The 19,105-nt window shown below is 39.1% G+C and overlaps 1 protein-coding gene across 1 annotated transcript in view; it reads right to left on the bottom strand.

The window, feature by feature from the left end:
* Window positions 1–2,297: 2,297 nt before the first annotated feature.
* Window positions 2,298–19,105, bottom strand: part of TRANK1 (tetratricopeptide repeat and ankyrin repeat containing 1) — a 74,445-nt gene continuing 57,637 nt past the window's right edge. Inside the window, exons 18-24 of the mRNA XM_075271065.1 lie at window positions 17,755–17,843; window positions 15,712–15,815; window positions 15,217–15,349; window positions 11,668–11,813; window positions 8,643–11,557; window positions 5,772–5,873; window positions 2,298–2,458 (exon numbers count right to left, since the gene is read on the bottom strand). Coding sequence (XP_075127166.1) covers window positions 2,370–2,458; window positions 5,772–5,873; window positions 8,643–11,557; window positions 11,668–11,813; window positions 15,217–15,349; window positions 15,712–15,815; window positions 17,755–17,843 — 3,578 coding nt within the window. The 3' untranslated portion in view covers window positions 2,298–2,369. The remainder of the gene's footprint in view (window positions 2,459–5,771; window positions 5,874–8,642; window positions 11,558–11,667; window positions 11,814–15,216; window positions 15,350–15,711; window positions 15,816–17,754; window positions 17,844–19,105) is intronic.

The raw sequence follows: 19,105 nt of genomic DNA, 5'->3' as shown, positions 1-19,105 counted from the left end.
CCCCCACATGTGGATCAGTCCCTTAGTGTGTTAGACCGAGCCACAGCAAGGAATCAGATAAGCTACACAAACCTTCCTCTACGCAGCGTTTCGCAAGTTAATCTAAGTCTAGCTCATCAGGAGGATAAGGTATAGGGAAGATAGAAGTAGTGCAGTAAAAACTGCAATTCCCACGCCCTTGGTGGTAGGACACAGTACTGTATAGGTCTGCCTCAGGCAGACCTATCTGATGTTGGCCTTATCTGATGCACTACTAATTAAGAGCAAGCCACATATCTTTAGAACAATAACCCTTACCTGCCCCTGGAAACAGCAGCACAGTGGACACTAGAATCTATCTATTTAATCTTAGGGAAAAGGTGTGTGGGAGTATGAACGAATATTAGGGCTTGGGATTCTACCTACTCCATCTCCAGCAGTTGATATACTCCCTCACCTGTTTTTAATACACTTTGGGCACTTGTTGATATTTCTTTTTAATAAATCTAAGAAACGTTAAGTTTTAGAATTTACTCCCTCAGTGAATAAATTCCAGTGTAGTAGGAATTTTTCTCTAGCACATTTTTCTCTGACTTCCAAAACACCATTTTGTCTGCTCCAGCCCAAGACTACTCACCTGACATTAGAGAGCCTAAATAGAATATCAGGCACTGAAACAAACAACAACTAATCAGGAATGGCGGGAGCTAGAGAAAAAAATCCAAACGGTTCTAGAATCTGTGAAGCGACACCAATTAAAGGATGCAAAAAGTTGGTGGTAGTGGTGAAAAGTCCTTTTTTAATTAAAAATACTTCAACAAATCAGACATTTCTTTATAAAGTTACAATAACATTGAATGCTTCAAAATGAATTAAATTTTTAACTTAAAAATGTGATATCGATTTAGTTACATTAAACATATTGAATATTAATATAAAAAGAAACATTATTTGAAAAAAACGTAAATTTCCATCAAGCTGATAGACACAGTAAAGATTTTAACTATCTTAGGCTAAGTTCATGTCTGCGCCAGACTCTGTTGTAGACTTCACCAAAACTCAGCAGAGAGAAAAGTCCTGCAAAGAGCACTTTTCTCTCTGCTGTTTCAGTATGTAAACAGCGGACACCCAATGGACCCCATTACAGTCAAAGGGTTCACATTTAACCACTGTTTTAGCGGTCCAGCACTCTGTCGTTCGCGTCCCTCGGAGCGCAGATGTGAACCTAGCCTTTACAATTTACCACTGGTTAATCTCAAGCCTTTAATTATACGATAGACAAAAAAATGTAATGTTACTGAATTTGTGAATAAGTGGTACTTTTAAGACAAATAAGATAAGACCAAGTTTTGCTCAAGGGCTTTTCCAGAATTTATAATTGAGGGTCTATTCTTAGGATAAGTTGCCAATTAAAGATGGTCATGGATACGATGCCTGGACCCCAATTGTTTTGAGTAGGCTACAGTTCTCATACGAGCAATGCAGCTTTTTCAGTACTTGCCAAACAGCACTGTACAATTCTGCAGCAGCTGTGATTGGTATCGCAACTCAGCATATTCACTTTAATGAAGACCCAGTGGATCCATGGGGTCATCGGTGTCGGACCCCCAAAGATAGTCAACTGACCACCTATCATGAGGATAGGTCATCGATTTAAAAATCCAAGAAAACCCAATTGAGATCATGTAACCTGGTAAAAACTGACAATGAAAATCTAGCAGTGTGACATAAATCAAATATATGATTTTACTACTAGATAAACAGCATTGTCCATTGTGCCAGTTTAGATTTGCAAAACTTAATTTCACATTGCTATAAATGAACAGCATTTTAACATTAGACATATTATGAAACTGAAATAGATTTGAACTAATATATTGAATGACGGTTGGAATAGTCTAAAAAGCAAAAATACAATGCAACAGCGAAGACAATGCAATGAGAAACATTGATAAAGTAAAATAATTTCTCACTATAACAGTTAGTGCAAATCATCATAGCGAAGCACACCAAGTACACAACATACAATGAGAAATTATATTCAAAGAAAACGTAACAGAAAATAGAGAAAATTTTCAAACTGAGCATGTAAAAATCTTATTTCACACTTCCCTTTTTTCTTAGTAAATTACATAATAAACAACAAACAAAAAAAAGTCTCGTTATTGACTTCATAGTGGAAAACAAACCATACACTGTTTTTAAGTATCTGAACCAAGATATCAAAACAAAATGTACAATAAAGATGTGCATTGTAAAAGGTAAAACATGATATGAGTAAATGTGATAATTTGACTCAGTACATGGTTTTACCATATAAACATGCTAAAACAAGAACAAATAACATAATTCTCTCTTTGCAGCTAGTCTTTCGTTGTGTCTTTGAGGGCTTAGTTTCGCTTAGCTCTCCTTTTGCCTCGTTTTTTTTGATAAAGCTCCTCAAAGTCTCCATAATCTATTTCACATTTCTCTTGAAATCCTGAGAATTAAAAATTTTTCTGTTAAATATACAGCAGTTTACTGATACTCGATTGCTAATTAGTGACTGAAAACTAATCAATAAATGGTACACAATGGTTCATTAATCAACAATTGCAAGATTTAACCTACTTACAAGTAAATGCGAGAATCGTATTTCGCTATGCTCTCCAGCGTTCCTGAAGGGTCGGTCTTAGCCCCCCTGCTCTTCTCTCTCTACACAGCCCCCATTGGACAAACCATCGCCAGATTTGGCTTCAGGTACCATCTTTATGCTGATGACACCCAATTATATACATCATCCTGTGACATCACCCCTGCACTAATACAGAACACCAGCAACTGTCTTTCTGCTGTCTCTAATATCATGTCTTTGCTCTTTCAGAAGCTGAATCCCTCAAAGACTGAACAACTGCTGTTTCCACCATCTGATAGATCTGTATCTGATATATCCATTGCAGTCACAGGCCTTACTAGAATGCCTAGGCAGTATGCCCGCTGCCTTGGGGTTGTGTTTGACTCAGACCTTTTCTTCACCCCCCATATCCAATCAATCGCACGCTCATATCATCTCCACCTCAAAAACATCTCCAGAAAACGCCCTTTCCTTACCAGAGATACATTAAAGACACTTCTTGTCTCTCTGGCTCAGTCTCGCCTTGACTACTGTAACTCCTTACTAATCGGTCTTCCCCTTACTAATTCTCCCCTCTACAATCTATTCTGAATGCAGCGGCCAGGCTCATCTATCAGGCTAGACGCTACAGCAATGATTCCGGTCTGTGCCAGTCACTACACAGGCTGCCTATTCATTATAGAATAAAATATAAACTTATCACCCTCATCCACAAGGCTCTCGATAATACTGCACTTCCCTACATTTCCTCCATCAGCTCTGTCTACCGCTCAACCCGTACTCTCCGTTCACTCAATGACCTAAGACTTACATCCTCTATTATCAGAATTTCCCACGCTCGTATACAAGACTTCTCCCGAGCAGAACCACTTCTCTGGAATGCTCTACCCCAGACAATCAGATTAATTCCCAATTTCTACAGCTTCAAGGCCAAACTAAAAATACATCCTTTCAGACAAGCCTATCACAATTCCTAATGTATACCCTTCCGTACCGTTAGAATCCCTAAAACAAACCCTCCTCTGTTCACACTCCCACATTACCCCACACAATACGATGCTGTATCAGACTAACTTTATATGTCCAGACCATCTGCACGTTAAAGGACATGACTGGTGATGGCTCATACAGTTTTATGTTTGTGTAATGACAGTAACCTCTATTACAAAATTGTCTGACCATGGTATAAACAATGCTAACTCCGATGCCACCCCTGCTACCTCTTGTGTGACCCCCTCTACCTCATAGATTGTAAGCTCTTTTGAGCAGGGCCCTCAGTCCCATTGTGTGAACTGACTATTTCTTAATGTATCCTTATGTATCTTTTTAGTCTGTACTTGAACCCTACAAATTGTACAGTGCTGAGGAATATGTTGGTGCTATATAAATAAAATGTATTATTAGTAATAAAAGTAGAATTAGAGAGGTTGTCCGGGATAACATTCTATTATCCTATTTTTAAACTGAGCTAAAGACCTACTCTGCAAACTTACTTTAGCAAATAATAAATAAATAAATGCATCATGGTAGTTGTAGGAAAAAAAGAACAGTAATCTATACCATGTAAAAAAATTACAGAAGATGCCAGGAGTTCTCAGAGAAACCCATAAATCACTTAAAACACTGTTAAAAGTATTTGGGATTACTTATTAACCCATTAATAGCAGTAGCAGACTGTTTTTTTAAAACATTGCCCAGAAGACCCCTTTAATAGGAGTGCTTTATTGATCACATATTACGGTTGCCATCTCTAAAGTCAGTGGGTGAAAATATCTTGAATGAGGGAACTTTTTTCCGTTTGTCAGAATTGTATTACATGTTCATCTTTAATGATGATTGTTATCAGTATTATTGTAGCTTGTAACAGAAATCACTAGAAAGAGGTGGTCAGCATATTTTACAGTTTACTGTGTCAAATGTAGGCTTCATTGACATTTTTGTGTATGAAGTTTAAGTATTTGGTGCAACTCTTTTGGACACCGGTAGAAATCTGGGCCAAGGTAAAAATCAATGGATTAATTAGGTTCAGAGGGGTATTACATATGAATACCCCTCTGATTAGGCTCAGATGGGTATCACAGTGTTTCCCAGTGGGGAAAGTGACCTCTGTAAAGATGTGGCCTTATACATATAGTGTGGAGAAAATCGATTGGCCTGCACTTCATCACCATTCCATCAAACACCTTCTGGGCAACCTAACAAAATTTTTTTGACTGAATACATACTCCAAAATCCTATGAAAAGCTTTCTTCGGAGAGTAGAAATTGACAGCAGCATAAGGGGGCTCATTGTTTTGGAACAAACTCATAGACATGGGGTTGAAGTGTCTACATTATATTGGGCACAAAGTGTATGTTTGCAAATAGACACCTAGACCTGCATACAGACACACACACAGAGTGTAATCCACAGTGACAATCTGGTCTTTAAATTCAGAGGTGGAATGCTCTATTTGGGACTACTCCTATAACCTGGTGACACTTTTGCAACACAATGTAACCTCGGAAAATCACTCAGGGTTATTTGCTTTGCTAAAGCCTTTTTGTTTGATCAGAAAATTATGTTTAGCCTATGTGAGAAGATGACAGGCAGAGTTCTGGAGTCCCAGTTTATCTCCTACAGGTTTCTGACATATGTGTAGTCCAGTTCAGTGCAGGTCTTGAGTAGGCCTCAGCCCCAGGTGTGGGCTCGTTACTGGGCAATAAAAGGCTCCAGAGCCTATACTTGAGGGCAGATTCTGGGAGCGAAAGGAGAGGCCTGGGTCTGTCCTGAAATGAGATTGTATTGTGCTATTTTGTTTATTCGAGTGGGTGGTAGTAAGCCACACGTATAGTTAGCTTTTTACTTTTTTGTTAGTGCTCGGACGAGCAGGGTTTTCTTTGACATCTTTTCCTGCAGTTAAAGCTGTATTTTAGTTTGCTTATTCTGTATCTGAAGTGAAAGTTTATTTGTTTTGCTGTTTTTTTCCCCGTAATAAACCTGTCTGCACCAGAAATCGTGTCCCTGTATATAACAGATTGCATCTTCCACACCATTGCTGCTGTCGAGCTACCTTTCCCACACCTTGTGGACAATTTTGACACCAAGACACACAGTAGTTTTGAAAAATATTTTCTGCTACTCTTCACAGTCTTATTACATTGTACATAGTGTATTTAAATCAGGAAACAACATTTACCTTCTGTTCTTGTGACTGGTTGTTCTGATTTCTCCAGTAACTTGAGACTTCCAGAAATACTGGCTGTTAAACCCGCCACTGCACTCTTCATTACGTATTCAGCTGCCATAAAACAATGAAACATCAACCAAGTAAGAAATCTGCACTTTAAAGGGATTCTACCATTAAAACCTTTTATTTTGTGGATAAGACGTCGGAATAGCCTTTAGAAAGGCTATTCGTCTCTTACCTTTAGACGGGGTCTCCACTGCGCCGTTCGTTAGAAATACCGGTTTTTACCGGTATGCAAATGAGTTCTCTCACCGCGATGGGGGCGGCCCCAGCGCTCAAACAGCGATGGGGCCGTCCCCACCGCTGCCAGAGAAGTGTCTCCAGCGCCGCCTCCTTCTTCATCCGCCACGTCATCTTCAATGTCTTCTTCCGGCGCAGGCTTGTAACTTCTAGCAGAGCAGAGCAGACTGCGCAGGCGCACAGGAAAATGGCCGCTAACAATACTGTGCAAGTGGCCATTTTCCCGTGACCTGTGCGCCTGCGCATTCTGCTCTGCCCAAGGCCTAGAAGTTACGAGCCTGCGCAGGAAGAAAACATTGAAGATGACGCTGCGGATGAAGAAGGAGGCAACGCTTGGATACACTTCTATGGCAGCGGTGGGAACGCCCCCTTCGCTGTTTGAGCGCTGGGGCCCGCCCCCATCGCTGCAAGAGAACTCATTTGCATACCGGTAAAAAATGGTATTTCTAAGGAACGGTGCAGCGGAGACCACGTCTAAAGGTAAGAGATAAATAGCCTTTGTAAAGGCTATTCCGACGTCTTATCCACAAAAAAAAAAAAAAAAAGGTTTTAATGGTAGAATCCCTTTATGCACATATTGATTGGTAAACAGGTAAAATGCCATAACTTGTGTCATCATCCAAATATTTCTGGACCGAATTGTAGGCATAATATACGTATACATACATACATACACACCCCTACATACAAATATACACACATTGGGGAAATTTAAGAAACAGTTTATAAGAAAAGCTGTCTTTAATGTTCATAGCAACCAATCACTGCAGTTTTCATTTTGTATTCTGCTCTTGAAAAATGAAAGCCATGCTGCAATTGATTGCTATAGTTTTTAGTTTTCACTTTTCATAACTATGTCCGAAACGTTTTACAAATTCTGTACTTTGATATATCAGAACTTCTATATCAGTAATATCTACTGAGCATGTAGTCTTGTGTGGTGTAATACAGTAGTAGAAGCAGTCAGTCAGTAACAACGATCCCAAAATAACACGGCCAACGTAGTATTAGTCTGACTGATGTTGGACTAACGGATGCTGCTGTTGGCTGTATAAAGATGGATGACAATAATTGCCTGAGTTTTATTTTAAAATTAGAAACAGAAAAAGGAGGAAAAGACGATAAATATTTCATTTGGCTAATACTTGGAATAGGCCACAAATATATCATCAGTGGGAAAGGCAAGTAGGTCACCATCTCAGGCAACAGAACTTTCTGGATAAAAACTGCATGGACTGTGTTGCACTTGCTCTCCACAGAGACTAAAATTACTATCATTACCTATTGGTGATATAAGACATAGTTACACAGTTATAAGACATAGTGTCACGTAATTCTCATGATGGAGATCACTGTGCAATCTCTGTGACTATACATTTTAGGCCTCTTTGAATATTTAGGGTGTGTTCACACAAATTTTATGCAGGCGGATTTTGACGTGGAATCTGCCTCAAAATTCGCCTGCAAAAACTTCTCCCATTCATTTCAATGGGAGTCACTAGCTTTTTTTTTTTTTACCCACTAGCGATTTTTTTCAGCTAGTGGGAAAGAGAAGCGACATGCCCTATCTTCCTGCGGATTCCGCAGCTGAGTCAGCCGCAGCTTGAGACTCCCTTCGGATTAGGCCCATTCATTTGGGCCTAATCAGGAGCGGGATGCTGATACACTGCATCAGCATCCCATTGCGGCCAGCTAGTTCTGATATATCAAAAGGTTTCCACCATGTGAACTTACCCTAAGGAGAATATGAAGAGAACAGTCCTCTACATGTCCAATGAAATAAATCGCATGACCCAAAGGAGAAGGATTTCTTGAATTTTTAGATAGAAAGTAACTAAGCTACCTGTATATACTCAAGTATAAGCCGAGCCCCCTAATGTTACCGCAAAAAACTGGGAAAACGTATTGACTCAAGTATAAGCCGAGGGAAGGGGGGAAGGGAATGCAGCAGCTACTGGAAAATTTCAAAAATTAAGATGGTCGGAGTTTTTGGGTGCAGTAGGTGCTGGGAAAGGGAAGGGGGTGTTTTGGTTGTCTGTCTGCCCCTTCCCTGAGCTTGAGGACTGGGTTTTTTTCCCCCACTTGGAATTCAGCCTGGCTGAATATAGGGTATCTGTAGTGCTCCTATTAACCCCTTTCCGACGGAACAGGAGCATTGCAGGTACCCTATATTCAGTAGACCAAGCACTTTCAGACACAGGGATACCTAATGTATATGTGTTTCACAGTCATTTTGTACTTTTATATGTATTCTAGGGAAAGGAGGGATTTAGATTATTTATTTATTTTTATTATATCTTTTAAACCTTCTTTTTTTATCACTATTTTATGGGAGATTCTATACATTACTATTGCGGCTGGTCATAGAAGCCCCGCTCCGAGTGCTTAACTCGAGTATAAGCCGAGGGGGGCTTTTTGAGCACAAAAACTGTGTTGAAAAACTCGGCTTATATTAGAGTATATACGGTAAATAAGTCAGTACTGACTGAATCATACATATTGGATGAATAAGTGCATGAAAGGAAAAAAGCACACATATAAGCAACTATAAATGGTCAAAATTATAATGTGGCATTTTACCTTCAGACCAGATCTTTTTCTCATAGATGTTTTCCATCAAATCAGCAATCACTTTTATGTTGTTCTCCATTTTCGTTTGTTCCACGTGAAATTCTTCCCTTGATATTTTTTTCCCCAAATTCTGGCCCATGGTCTGTATAACAGACTTTGCTTCACAGATTGTGGGATCCACTTCCTCTTTGAAAAACTGAAGGTATTTGGTATAGTCATACATTTGCTGTTTATGTTTCTCTAGAACAATATGAGCGTCATACTCTTCACTCATCTCAGTTAGGCTAGGAATTTCTCTTTCCACAGTAGGACTTGAAACATCTTCCAGGTCTTCTTCAACTTCTCCTTGAGCCGTGAGGGTTCTAGTTTTTGAAAATTTCACTCCACATAAATCACACTGAGTTCTGTCAACATTTGCAATTTTGAAGTGATCTGGAATGGATTCTTCCATATGACAATGCTGCATGCGTCTGTAAAGCTTTTTCCATTTTATAACTATGCATACAACATTGAATATTGTATATAACTGTCTCACAGCCATTTGCTTCTGTACATCAGCCGCAAGAGCTGCCACCAAATCAACTTTGTCTTCCTCAAGGTCCTCTTGCTCGTTTACCATGGAAATTACATTAGGATCAGGTGTATTGTGATAGGTATAAGAAAGTTTTTTAAATCTGGATATGTCGTTAAAAAAAATTCCTCTTACTTGTCCTTTGCCATAGGCTATGTCCCATCTCCATGAGCATTCCACTAGGCGTTCATTATCACGACGTGCTAATAAATCTTCAAGAAATGGAACCAAATCTTCAGTTTGATCTTCTGTGTTAAGCTTACTGACAACTTCAACTAGCCTACTTGGTACTTTTGATGGGAATTCGTTAGCAAAAAAGTTCAACTTGTCTTGGATCTCTGAAATATTTCTTGAAAGAGTAAGTTTTGCCGATTCGGGAACAACACCATTAAGATTTATCATCATCACTAACCAAAATACCAGTGTTCTTTCTGCTTCTCCTGAAGAAATGGAATCAACATCACTGAAAGCATCTACAAGGACATTGAAATCTTTGTTCTCCTCACCAGACAGAACTTTAGCGAGATACAGAATATGATATCTGAAGTGTTTTGTAAGTTGCCAAACATTTTTTGGTTTGTATTCCCACAAGATAGAGTAGGTATCTTTTATGCTACCTTTCTTTCCAAACATGTATTCCCAATGGCGGAGAATGGAAATGTAACTTTTTGGAATTACAACTTTGTTACCATTTGTAAACCTCATGAGTACAGCACAACACAGCATAAACTGGAATTCAAGCAACATCATGGTGTTTCCAATACTTGGAATAAATGGTAAAACACTTTTCCTAACCAGAAAATTCATGAACCTGAAAAAATATCTCTTGCAGCCATCTGGATCCCTGTGATGATACAATTGCTGTAAGGATGTTTGGAAAAGGCGAAAGAAATGGATGTGAGTCATTTTGGGAGACTCACTCACTGTATCAGGCTTCAGCATACCGTATTTGCCCTCTAGATATTTTTTTTGATTCCTTTCACCATGTGTATCATTCCTTTTGTGGATTGCATACTCCGTCCCAAATTGCCTCTCTTCTTCTACAAGGAGATGCTGTAGACCATCTGGATATCTGGATACTATGCTACAGACCTGCATTATTTTTAGCCACAGGTCAGTAGACTCCCTTCTCTGCTTTTTATCTTCTCCCAAAAGTGATCCAACAAATTTATTCAACATAGATTTCCCTGGCTTGGGAAATCTGAGTATTACTTCTCTGCACAATTTTGGATTCTCTGAAAGGATTCTAAGATGAAAATACTTTGAAAAAACTAAGCTCAAAAGGGAATGGCAGGTTTTGTAGCCATGAAGATATACAATTTCATTAAAATCTTCAAAATATTCTTGTTCGAGATTCTTTGCTTCAAGTAACAATCCACAAATTGTTATTACATTTCTTTTAGACTCCACAATTTTTTTTAAGTCGAAGTGCTGTAAAGGCTGATGAAAGTCCTGGCATTTTTCATCTGTACATTCAAGTCCTACAATGTATCGAGAGCATATATCTGGATAAGTATTTGTGAAAATCTTGCCAGAGATCTTATGAAACCACTTTAGAAAATGATTTTGCAGCACCAATTTCACATCTTTTAGCTCCGTTTCTTTCTTACCCTCCTCTGTTTCAATGTTCCAAAACCTGGGTCCCTCATGTTGAAGAATGACATAATTTTCTTCATCAATTTGTACAAGACCATAAAACTCTAGACAGGTTTTAACGGCTTCCTTATCTGCATTGTTTTTGGTCTCCCTAAGAGCTTTAATCAATGTTAGCAGGGACTCTAGCCCATGAGATGCCAAAGGCAGCAGCAATAGATTGGAATCGTCGCAGACTGAGGCTTGAAACATTGCCTCCACAACACCAGCATGATGAGAGCACTTTTTAAATTCAAAGAATGAGTTTTTTATTTTCTTGAAATCTCTCTCCAAAACACCTTGAAGCAGTGTGGCTTCTGCGGCCTCAACGTCTTGATTTGTTTCATGTAAGAGTTGGAGTGCTTCTGAAAGACAGTCGGCAGGATTTTCCTTCTTTGTCATGCTGTGACGGGCTGCTGCAAGCAGGCATGATGTTCGAAATTCTTTTCGTGTTGACAGTTGTGCTGCTTCTAACAATTTGCCATGTTCTCTCAGTAGAGATGCTGCTTCTTCACTCCTCCTTTTACTTTTAAGTAAGTCTGCAGCCTCTAGCCAACATTTCCGATTCTTCAGGAAAACCAACTGATCTTCGACATCAAGTTTCGAAAGCATTTCATTCATTTTCTTTGGTTTATTTTGTTTAAAGTGATCTGCAGCTGCTTCCAAATAGAACTGTCTCTCCCTGAATGGTAGTGGTGTGTTAGGATGAGCCTGTTGGAACCTGAAAATTCAAAATGTTACAACAATTTTAGGTTTTATTAAAAAAAAAAAAAAAAAACACAACAAAATATACATTTACATAGATTGGCAAAACTAAATTAAATTAATTACCTGTCAATAACATCAGCAGCTTCTTCATACATCTTGTACTGGTAATACAAGTTCAGTGCTGCTTCAAAGTCCCCAACTTCTTCATATAGTTGAGCAGCAGCTATATTGTCCTGTGCTTTTTTGTAGAAGAATGCTGCATCCTTGGTCTGAGAAAAACATATAAAGCATTTAATTTAAAAGATTACGAAGGAATTCATACTAGGCCAATAATAGAGGATCAGGTTTTAGTTTATGTGAAATTGCACATAAAAATTATTAAACTTAGATGTAACAAAAAGTCTGCTAATATTTAACCCTTTCACTGCCAAGAGTCTCTGGAAATTTTGCACCTCCAGTAGCCAGAGCAAATTTCACAGTTTTGAGATGGACAAATCAAACCTAAATTGCAACATTAAAAAAGCATCCAACCCCCCATACCTATATATTTTCTTAACGTAGACAACTGCAGCATTGTCAGAATGCCACTTGGTACTGTGTACGAACAGGCACCTTCATACAATTTTGATTTAAAGTGAATGTTTTATGTAAAAATGCAAATAAATGTATATTAGTTGCTAAAAGTGGAAACCAAACAAAATATTATATGCACAAAACCTCCTAAAAATAAGAGTTCAACATGTGTAGAGTTGCATGCACGTCTCTTCAGAAAATTACCAGAACTGGAAGCAACAAAAATCTGCTTTGAAACTGGAAATGTTAAAAAAGTCCTATAAAATGTAGGGATTACACACCATGAAAAGTAAGTGAACCCCTGAATCCTATATATTTTTTTGAAAGTAGACAACCTGAAGTTTACAAATGTCTTAATGGCTCATTAATAGCCACATCCACCTTCATGCAACTTTGTGATAAACAATACATTTTAAAAAAAATGCATTAAAACACATATTTGCACCTAAAACTCATGTTCAATCTCGCCTTAATATACAAAGTACATTTAAAATAATATCTTAAGGTGTAGACAATGTATACATTTATACTATGTACTGCAAACATCAACTACAACAAGAGCTCGGAATCCCAAAAACACTAATACAGAAGACAAGCAGGATTTTGCTGTTATTCACTAATATGTTAAAAATCTATACTGCACCTAGCAAACTGTGACACCAAAATCTAACTTTTTTCATATTACACAGCATATCATATATTCAAAAACACACTTACTTCATATATACAACCAACTTCATGCAACTTTGCAGCAAACAGAGATTGCTAGCAAAAATTGCACAAAAAATCAAATTTCCCATGAAAGTGCGGCTCAAGCAATCCCTTTCTGCAAACAAAATGTACTTTCTAAAAAACTGCAATATGTAAGGTGTTCATACATAACACACATGTATATAACACATGTATATATTTACAGGGGCAGGTGTTAAAGAAACACCAAAATCACAGAAATGTGCCAACCCATTTTGTGCATGCAAATTAAATAGGACTTTACATATAAATGTTATTTTCCATCCCCCTATAAAATTTTTTTAGCAATCTATACATTCATCTCTAGTGATAATCGTTAATACTATTATTTTAGCGTGTAATGGATATTGCTAGAGGTGAATTTTACTCTAGAAAGCTCAGGAATAGACAAGACAGGGATTGGGTGAAATGTAAACTTTATTCACAACTTTGTGTATGTGTTGTGTAAGTGTTTGGTGCGACTTTTTTTTGGCGCTGCGACCTGGAGAATGGTAAACGTCTGGGTCACAGCGCCAATAAACTTCCTGGTTATGTTTGGAGGGTATTACATAAGAATACCCCACTAGTAAATCAGAGAGCAAAAAGTATATAGTATTCTCTCTGATTGGCATGAGAGAGGTTAAGCAGGATGAAAGACCCTGATATCCCCCCCTGCTGGTGTCACATGCAGGTTATACACAGATAATGATGATCATTCATTATCACTATGCACGCTGCAGGGCTGCTCTTTCCCCCTCCTCCTCTGCTACAGTTTACTAATGCTTCCCGGGACAGGAGGGGGGGGGGGGCACTTTAAAGCCCTATATCTCTGGACTGCATTAGGATATCTTGATGCCTTAACGTTCATTTTAAAGAGGAAAATCTCATCTTTAAAATGATACCAAACACTTGATGAAAGACCTTAACGTTTTGGAGCGATTCACTGTTGAAACGCAGTCAGGAATTGAGATCTGCAGTTGGATCTCAATGCCAAATAGTGTTTTCTACAGTGAATTACTCCAAAACTATAAATTATATCATGAAGTCCTTGATATTTTAAAGATGAGATTCTCATCTTTAAAATTAATTTTAAAGCATCAAGATATGTTCAGGCAGTCCAGAGATATCGGCATTAGTAGGGTGGATGTTTTAGCTACGTAGACCGTTACTGAAGTGCCACTCTGGAAGGATGTAGAGCTGACGTCCTAGGCCAGAAAAGGGTTAATTTATGTATCTACTGTGTAATAGTACAGTGAAACCTCTGAAAAGGTCCACATCTTTCAGATAACCACCCTCTAGATCAAATTTCCTAAGACACCTAACTGGTCCATTGTTAATGAAAATAACTGTCATCAATCCACTTTAAAGGGGTATTCCCATCACGCTTGTTCATCAGCCTGTAGGCTGTGTGCGATCTTCACTTCCTGGTTTTCCCGGCACATTGGTGGGAGGGGTTTCACTTGCCCTGCTATCTGCTATGTTTGCAGTCAGTAATGAGGGATTGGTTGTAAAATGAATTACGACAGTATGAAGCTGATGTAGAGGCTGATGTAGCAGAGGGGGATTTGAGTCAGTTTGTAATACATACAGAGGTACCGGAATCCCTATCTCAGCCAAATTCCATTAAACCGACTGATAAGTGGAAGAGCAGGAGATAAGAGCTCAGAAATCCCGAAGCTCTCACCTCCCCCCTCCCCTTTCTGAGGAGCTCCGTTGCTTGTCTGTGGCAGAGACATACACAGCTCAGAGCTGCTCCCAGCACTCAGCTCCTCCCTCCCTCCCCCCCCCCTCCCCGAGAGCAGGCAGCTACGTCACTTGGGGACTGAGCAGATAAGCCCGGGGCCCGTGGTCATAGAAACGCATGTAAACAATGAAGTGAATAAATTAAGATAGCGGCCAAACAAAGCAGTTTTGGTAAAGCAATGTATTTAAACTAGCAGTATTTATAGGATCCTTGTTATTGGACAACCCCTTTAACGTCATACCGGTGAGAGTTTGATACCCAGAACCCTCACTGATAAACTGACTGAATGGGCTGCACAATTTGGACAAGTGCAGTGGCCTTCTTACTGTTTATCAAGCATAGTTCTGTATAATGTATAGTGGCTGTGCTTGGTAATGCAGCTCAGTATGGTCAGATCACCAACGAATGGGATGTTACTGGATTGATAGGAGGAAGTGGAGATCATCTAAACACCATCACTAGCTATTCCAACTGCCAATCTGTGGGGATCCCAGAACAGGTCATTAATATCACAGTCCCGGAAAACTCTTTAATGTGGAGGTAAGGAACAATACATTTTTAATACATTACATTAAAATTGTGCAAAAGACATACTTAATTTTTTCACAACCAGGAAATTGTAGTACCTTTTTCAGTTGCTTGCAAAGTTCTGCACAAAGGTTATATTCTTTGGCCTTCATTAAACATTTAAGGGCCAGTTTTGGTTCCCTACATTCCAGATAAGTCTTGGCAAGCTGTAGGTATTCCAGTGGTTTTACTCTGTGATTAAAAAAATATATTTATATATATATATTACATTTCAAGTCAACGGAATACAGTTCTTACAGTGAGGGCAGTTACAACCCTGAGGCTTGGTTCACATCTGTGTTCGGCGATTCCAAAAAATGTGGAGAGAAAAGCGCTGCACGAAGAACTTTTCTCTCTGCATTTTTCACGTGGTAACAACACAAACCCCATTATAGTCTATGAGGTCCGCAGGTTTCCTAGGGTAACCGTTTTTTTTTTTAAAATGTGAATGTGAACCTAGCCTGAAGTTGCTGCTTAAAAATTTTATTACAACACAGAAAAGATGTAAATGCAGTATCCTTAAGAAATAAAAAACAAATAAAACGTGTGCCTACTTTGCATTTGGCTTCCTTGTCTGTAGTTTTAATACTTCATCATTGGCAAATGCAAGTTTTTCTTTTTCTTCTGCACCACCTTTTTGGTAACACTTTGCAGCAACCTAAAAATTTAAAATATTTCTCCTATAAGGTGTATTAAGCTGGAGTACATTGGTTTTCAATTAACAGTGTTATACAAGTTCTCAGATAACTATTATATTTAACGCTTTTACTGCCAAGCGGTTTTGGACATATTACACCAGGTATAGCAAACAAATTTAGGGGACCATACTAGCAAAATCTGTGGGCCCTTCCTTCTCCGCAGTGTGTCTTACACTTGCCTCAGTAGTTATGTGGGGCACACTGATGCCAGCCAGAGGCTGGAAGAGGCTTGATGATAATAGCCACACGATGTACTGCTGGACTCCAAGGGAGGTGAGTATGTGTTGGTTATTATCACCTTCCCTGGGCCTCTACTTATTACACACAGGGGGTCCGAGTCAAGTGTATCCTGGGAGACAAAACTAAAAAGCTTTAAGTTGGGTTGAGTCAAGTGCAGAGCTGCCCCTTCATTGGTATTAAAGGAGTTATCCAGCTTCCAAAAATGATTTGCAAATACATGCAAAGCGGTGCTAAATACTTATTTGTTTTCCTTGTGTACCTTCTTCTCCGCTTTATTTTACTTGAGACTCCTATCACTGTTATTTACATGCAGTGAATCTGAAAAATCTACAGTTCCCATGATTTATCTGCCTGCTCTCACTTTTTTTGTTTCCTGCTCAAAGGTGAAGAGGGAATTTTGCAAAAACATCACAGCATCATGTGACCTCAGATGTGGGAGTTATCTATTATCTGTGATTTCATTGCAGGGGAGAGTGAAGAAGGGGAGAGTACAGAGAGAGCAGGGAGATACAGAATGGGAAATGTAATCCGTACACAGATTCACTGCATGTAAATAACAATGAAACAAGGAGTCTAAAGTTAAATAAAACCAAGAAAAGATTGCCTAAGTAAACCGTGAATATTTAGCACTGCTGTGGATGTATTTGCAGATAATGTTTGGAGGCTGATAAGACCTTTAACCTTGCTAAATTTCAGGCTTCTATTGGAAAGCAGCCTGGCAGCATATAAAACCACCACATGGCGCTAGGCCCCTTTCCATCAGCGATGTGGCTGGGCCCTGGCCCTGCCAGAGTCCACCAAAGGATCCTATGGTGGGTTAAACCTACTAACCCTCAACACTAGGGTATATATATTATACATAATACCTAGTGTACAAAGCAAACATATTAGACCTATTTGGTATCTGTATCAAATAATGAATATAACTACAAAAATCAGTATTTCCAATAAATAGATAAATGTTATTATAATCATCAAAAGAAAAAAAAATGACAATAAAAAATTAAAATCGCATTGATATGAGTGGAGGTCGCACTGCCATACAATATATAGTAATCACACACATGTATAAATAATCAAATACAACAGTGTATAGATGATAGGAAGTATACAATTGTGTGCATTTAGTACATATATGTAGATACCTTCAGTACCAGAGGTTATGGTGTGAACTGAGTTTTTCTCACACTAAATACATTATTTTTTCTTTTCATTATTATAATAAAATGTATCTATTTATTGGAAATACTGATTTTTGTGGTTATATTCATTATTTGATACAGATACCAAATAGGTCTCCTATGGTGAGTTAGTCTGATGCTGAGGGAAAAAAAGTGGCTATTAAATGATGCAAAGGGTTGTCTTGGCAGAGGTGTTGAAAGGTCTTCTTTGAACCCCACTTTGGAGAACAATCCCCTAATATGCGTTCATTACCCAAATCACTTCTATTACCAAGAGCTAATTGAGTCATAAAGAAACAATCCTGTAGCAAAACCCCCCGTGCTGTCAATAGAGGGAACAGTGTGACTATTCTGGTGGCCTTCAGCATAGAGTGTTTCTTAATGTTAACCAAGATAGAACGGATCTTTATATGCAGTCTACAGTCTGTTGCTCATAGCCACCAAATAATCACTAGCAGGTTGCTTCTGACATACGTACCTTCCAGCACTGGTGACTTGCATAATAATCTCCTTGAGAAATCCATTCCTCTTTAGTTGATGTTTTCACAAACATGTTATCATCAAGATCTGTGTGGAAAAAAAATAAAATCACAACAAAATTAAAAATGTGTGCTGGTAATTACTGGATTATCTCAAGGAAGACACAGACTAAATCTGCCATTACAAGGCCACTTGTTACATTTGCAAAAATATGCACCAATGATGATTATGATGAGGATTTGGAAATAAAACAAAACCTACATACAATTAACTCTGCACAAAGTATATGAGATCTTTGCTGGAGTTAGAGATTGATGAGCACCCATTTTACAGGTTGTGACTTCATGATGATCTGTCAGCTGATCACTGGAGGATGTTGGACTGGATCTCACATTGATGACTAGAGATGAGCGAACAGTGAAATATTCGAGATTCAATATTCGTTTCAAATAGCCCCTCGATATTCGACTATTCGAACGAATATCGAACCCCATTATAGTCTAAGGGGAAAAATGCTTTACTTCAGGGGAAGCCACACTTCGATTCAAGAGAGTCACCAAGTCCACTATGACACCCCAGGAAATGATGCCAACACCCTGGAATGCAACTGGGACAGCAGCGGAAGCCTGGCTGGGGGCATCTAACATGCCCAAGTACCTGTATTACGCCACTATCTCGTCTGGATCCCTGTCAGCTTGCGATATGCGGGAGCTGACTTTTTCCCATAGGAATGCATTGACCAGCGTTGATTGGCCGAATGCCATACAGAGTACAGCATCCAAAGCTTTCTCCATTCTGGTCGGATCTCAGATGTAGCAGAGCTGAGTGTGCGCTGAGCTCTGCTACACCAGAGATGCATCAGACCAGAATGGAGACAGCTATGGACCGATCTTAGACTCCGCCTCCCCCGGCAGAACCAGCGTTGATTGGCCGAATGCTGTACTCTGTATGGCATTCGGCCAATCAACGCTGGTCAATGCATTCCTATGGGGAAAAAGTCAGCTCCCGCATATCGCAAGCTGACAGGGATCCCGACGAGAGAGCCCCAAAGAGCTGTTTCAGTAACATTCCCACCTAACTAAAGGTAATCCCTAGCTAACCCTGCCTGTACATCTATCTCTGTCTCACAGTCACATAGTTCACAGTCTCATATGACCCGGATATTAAATCCACTATTCGTATAAATTGGAGGTCACCTGATTTTTGCAGCCAATGGGTTTTTCAATTTTTTTCAATGCCTCAGTTGTTGTAGTTCCTGTCCCACCTCCCCTACGCAGTTATTGGTGCAAAAAAAGCGCCAGCGAAGGTGGGAGGGGATATGAATTTTTACTGCGTTTGCCTCGTGGTAT

This window comes from Leptodactylus fuscus, chromosome 4 (genome assembly GCF_031893055.1).
Source record: "Leptodactylus fuscus isolate aLepFus1 chromosome 4, aLepFus1.hap2, whole genome shotgun sequence".
NCBI lineage: Eukaryota > Metazoa > Chordata > Amphibia > Anura > Leptodactylidae > Leptodactylus > Leptodactylus fuscus.
Note: the sequence above shows the minus strand (reverse complement) of the source record. Positions and strands in the feature narration are given on the sequence as shown.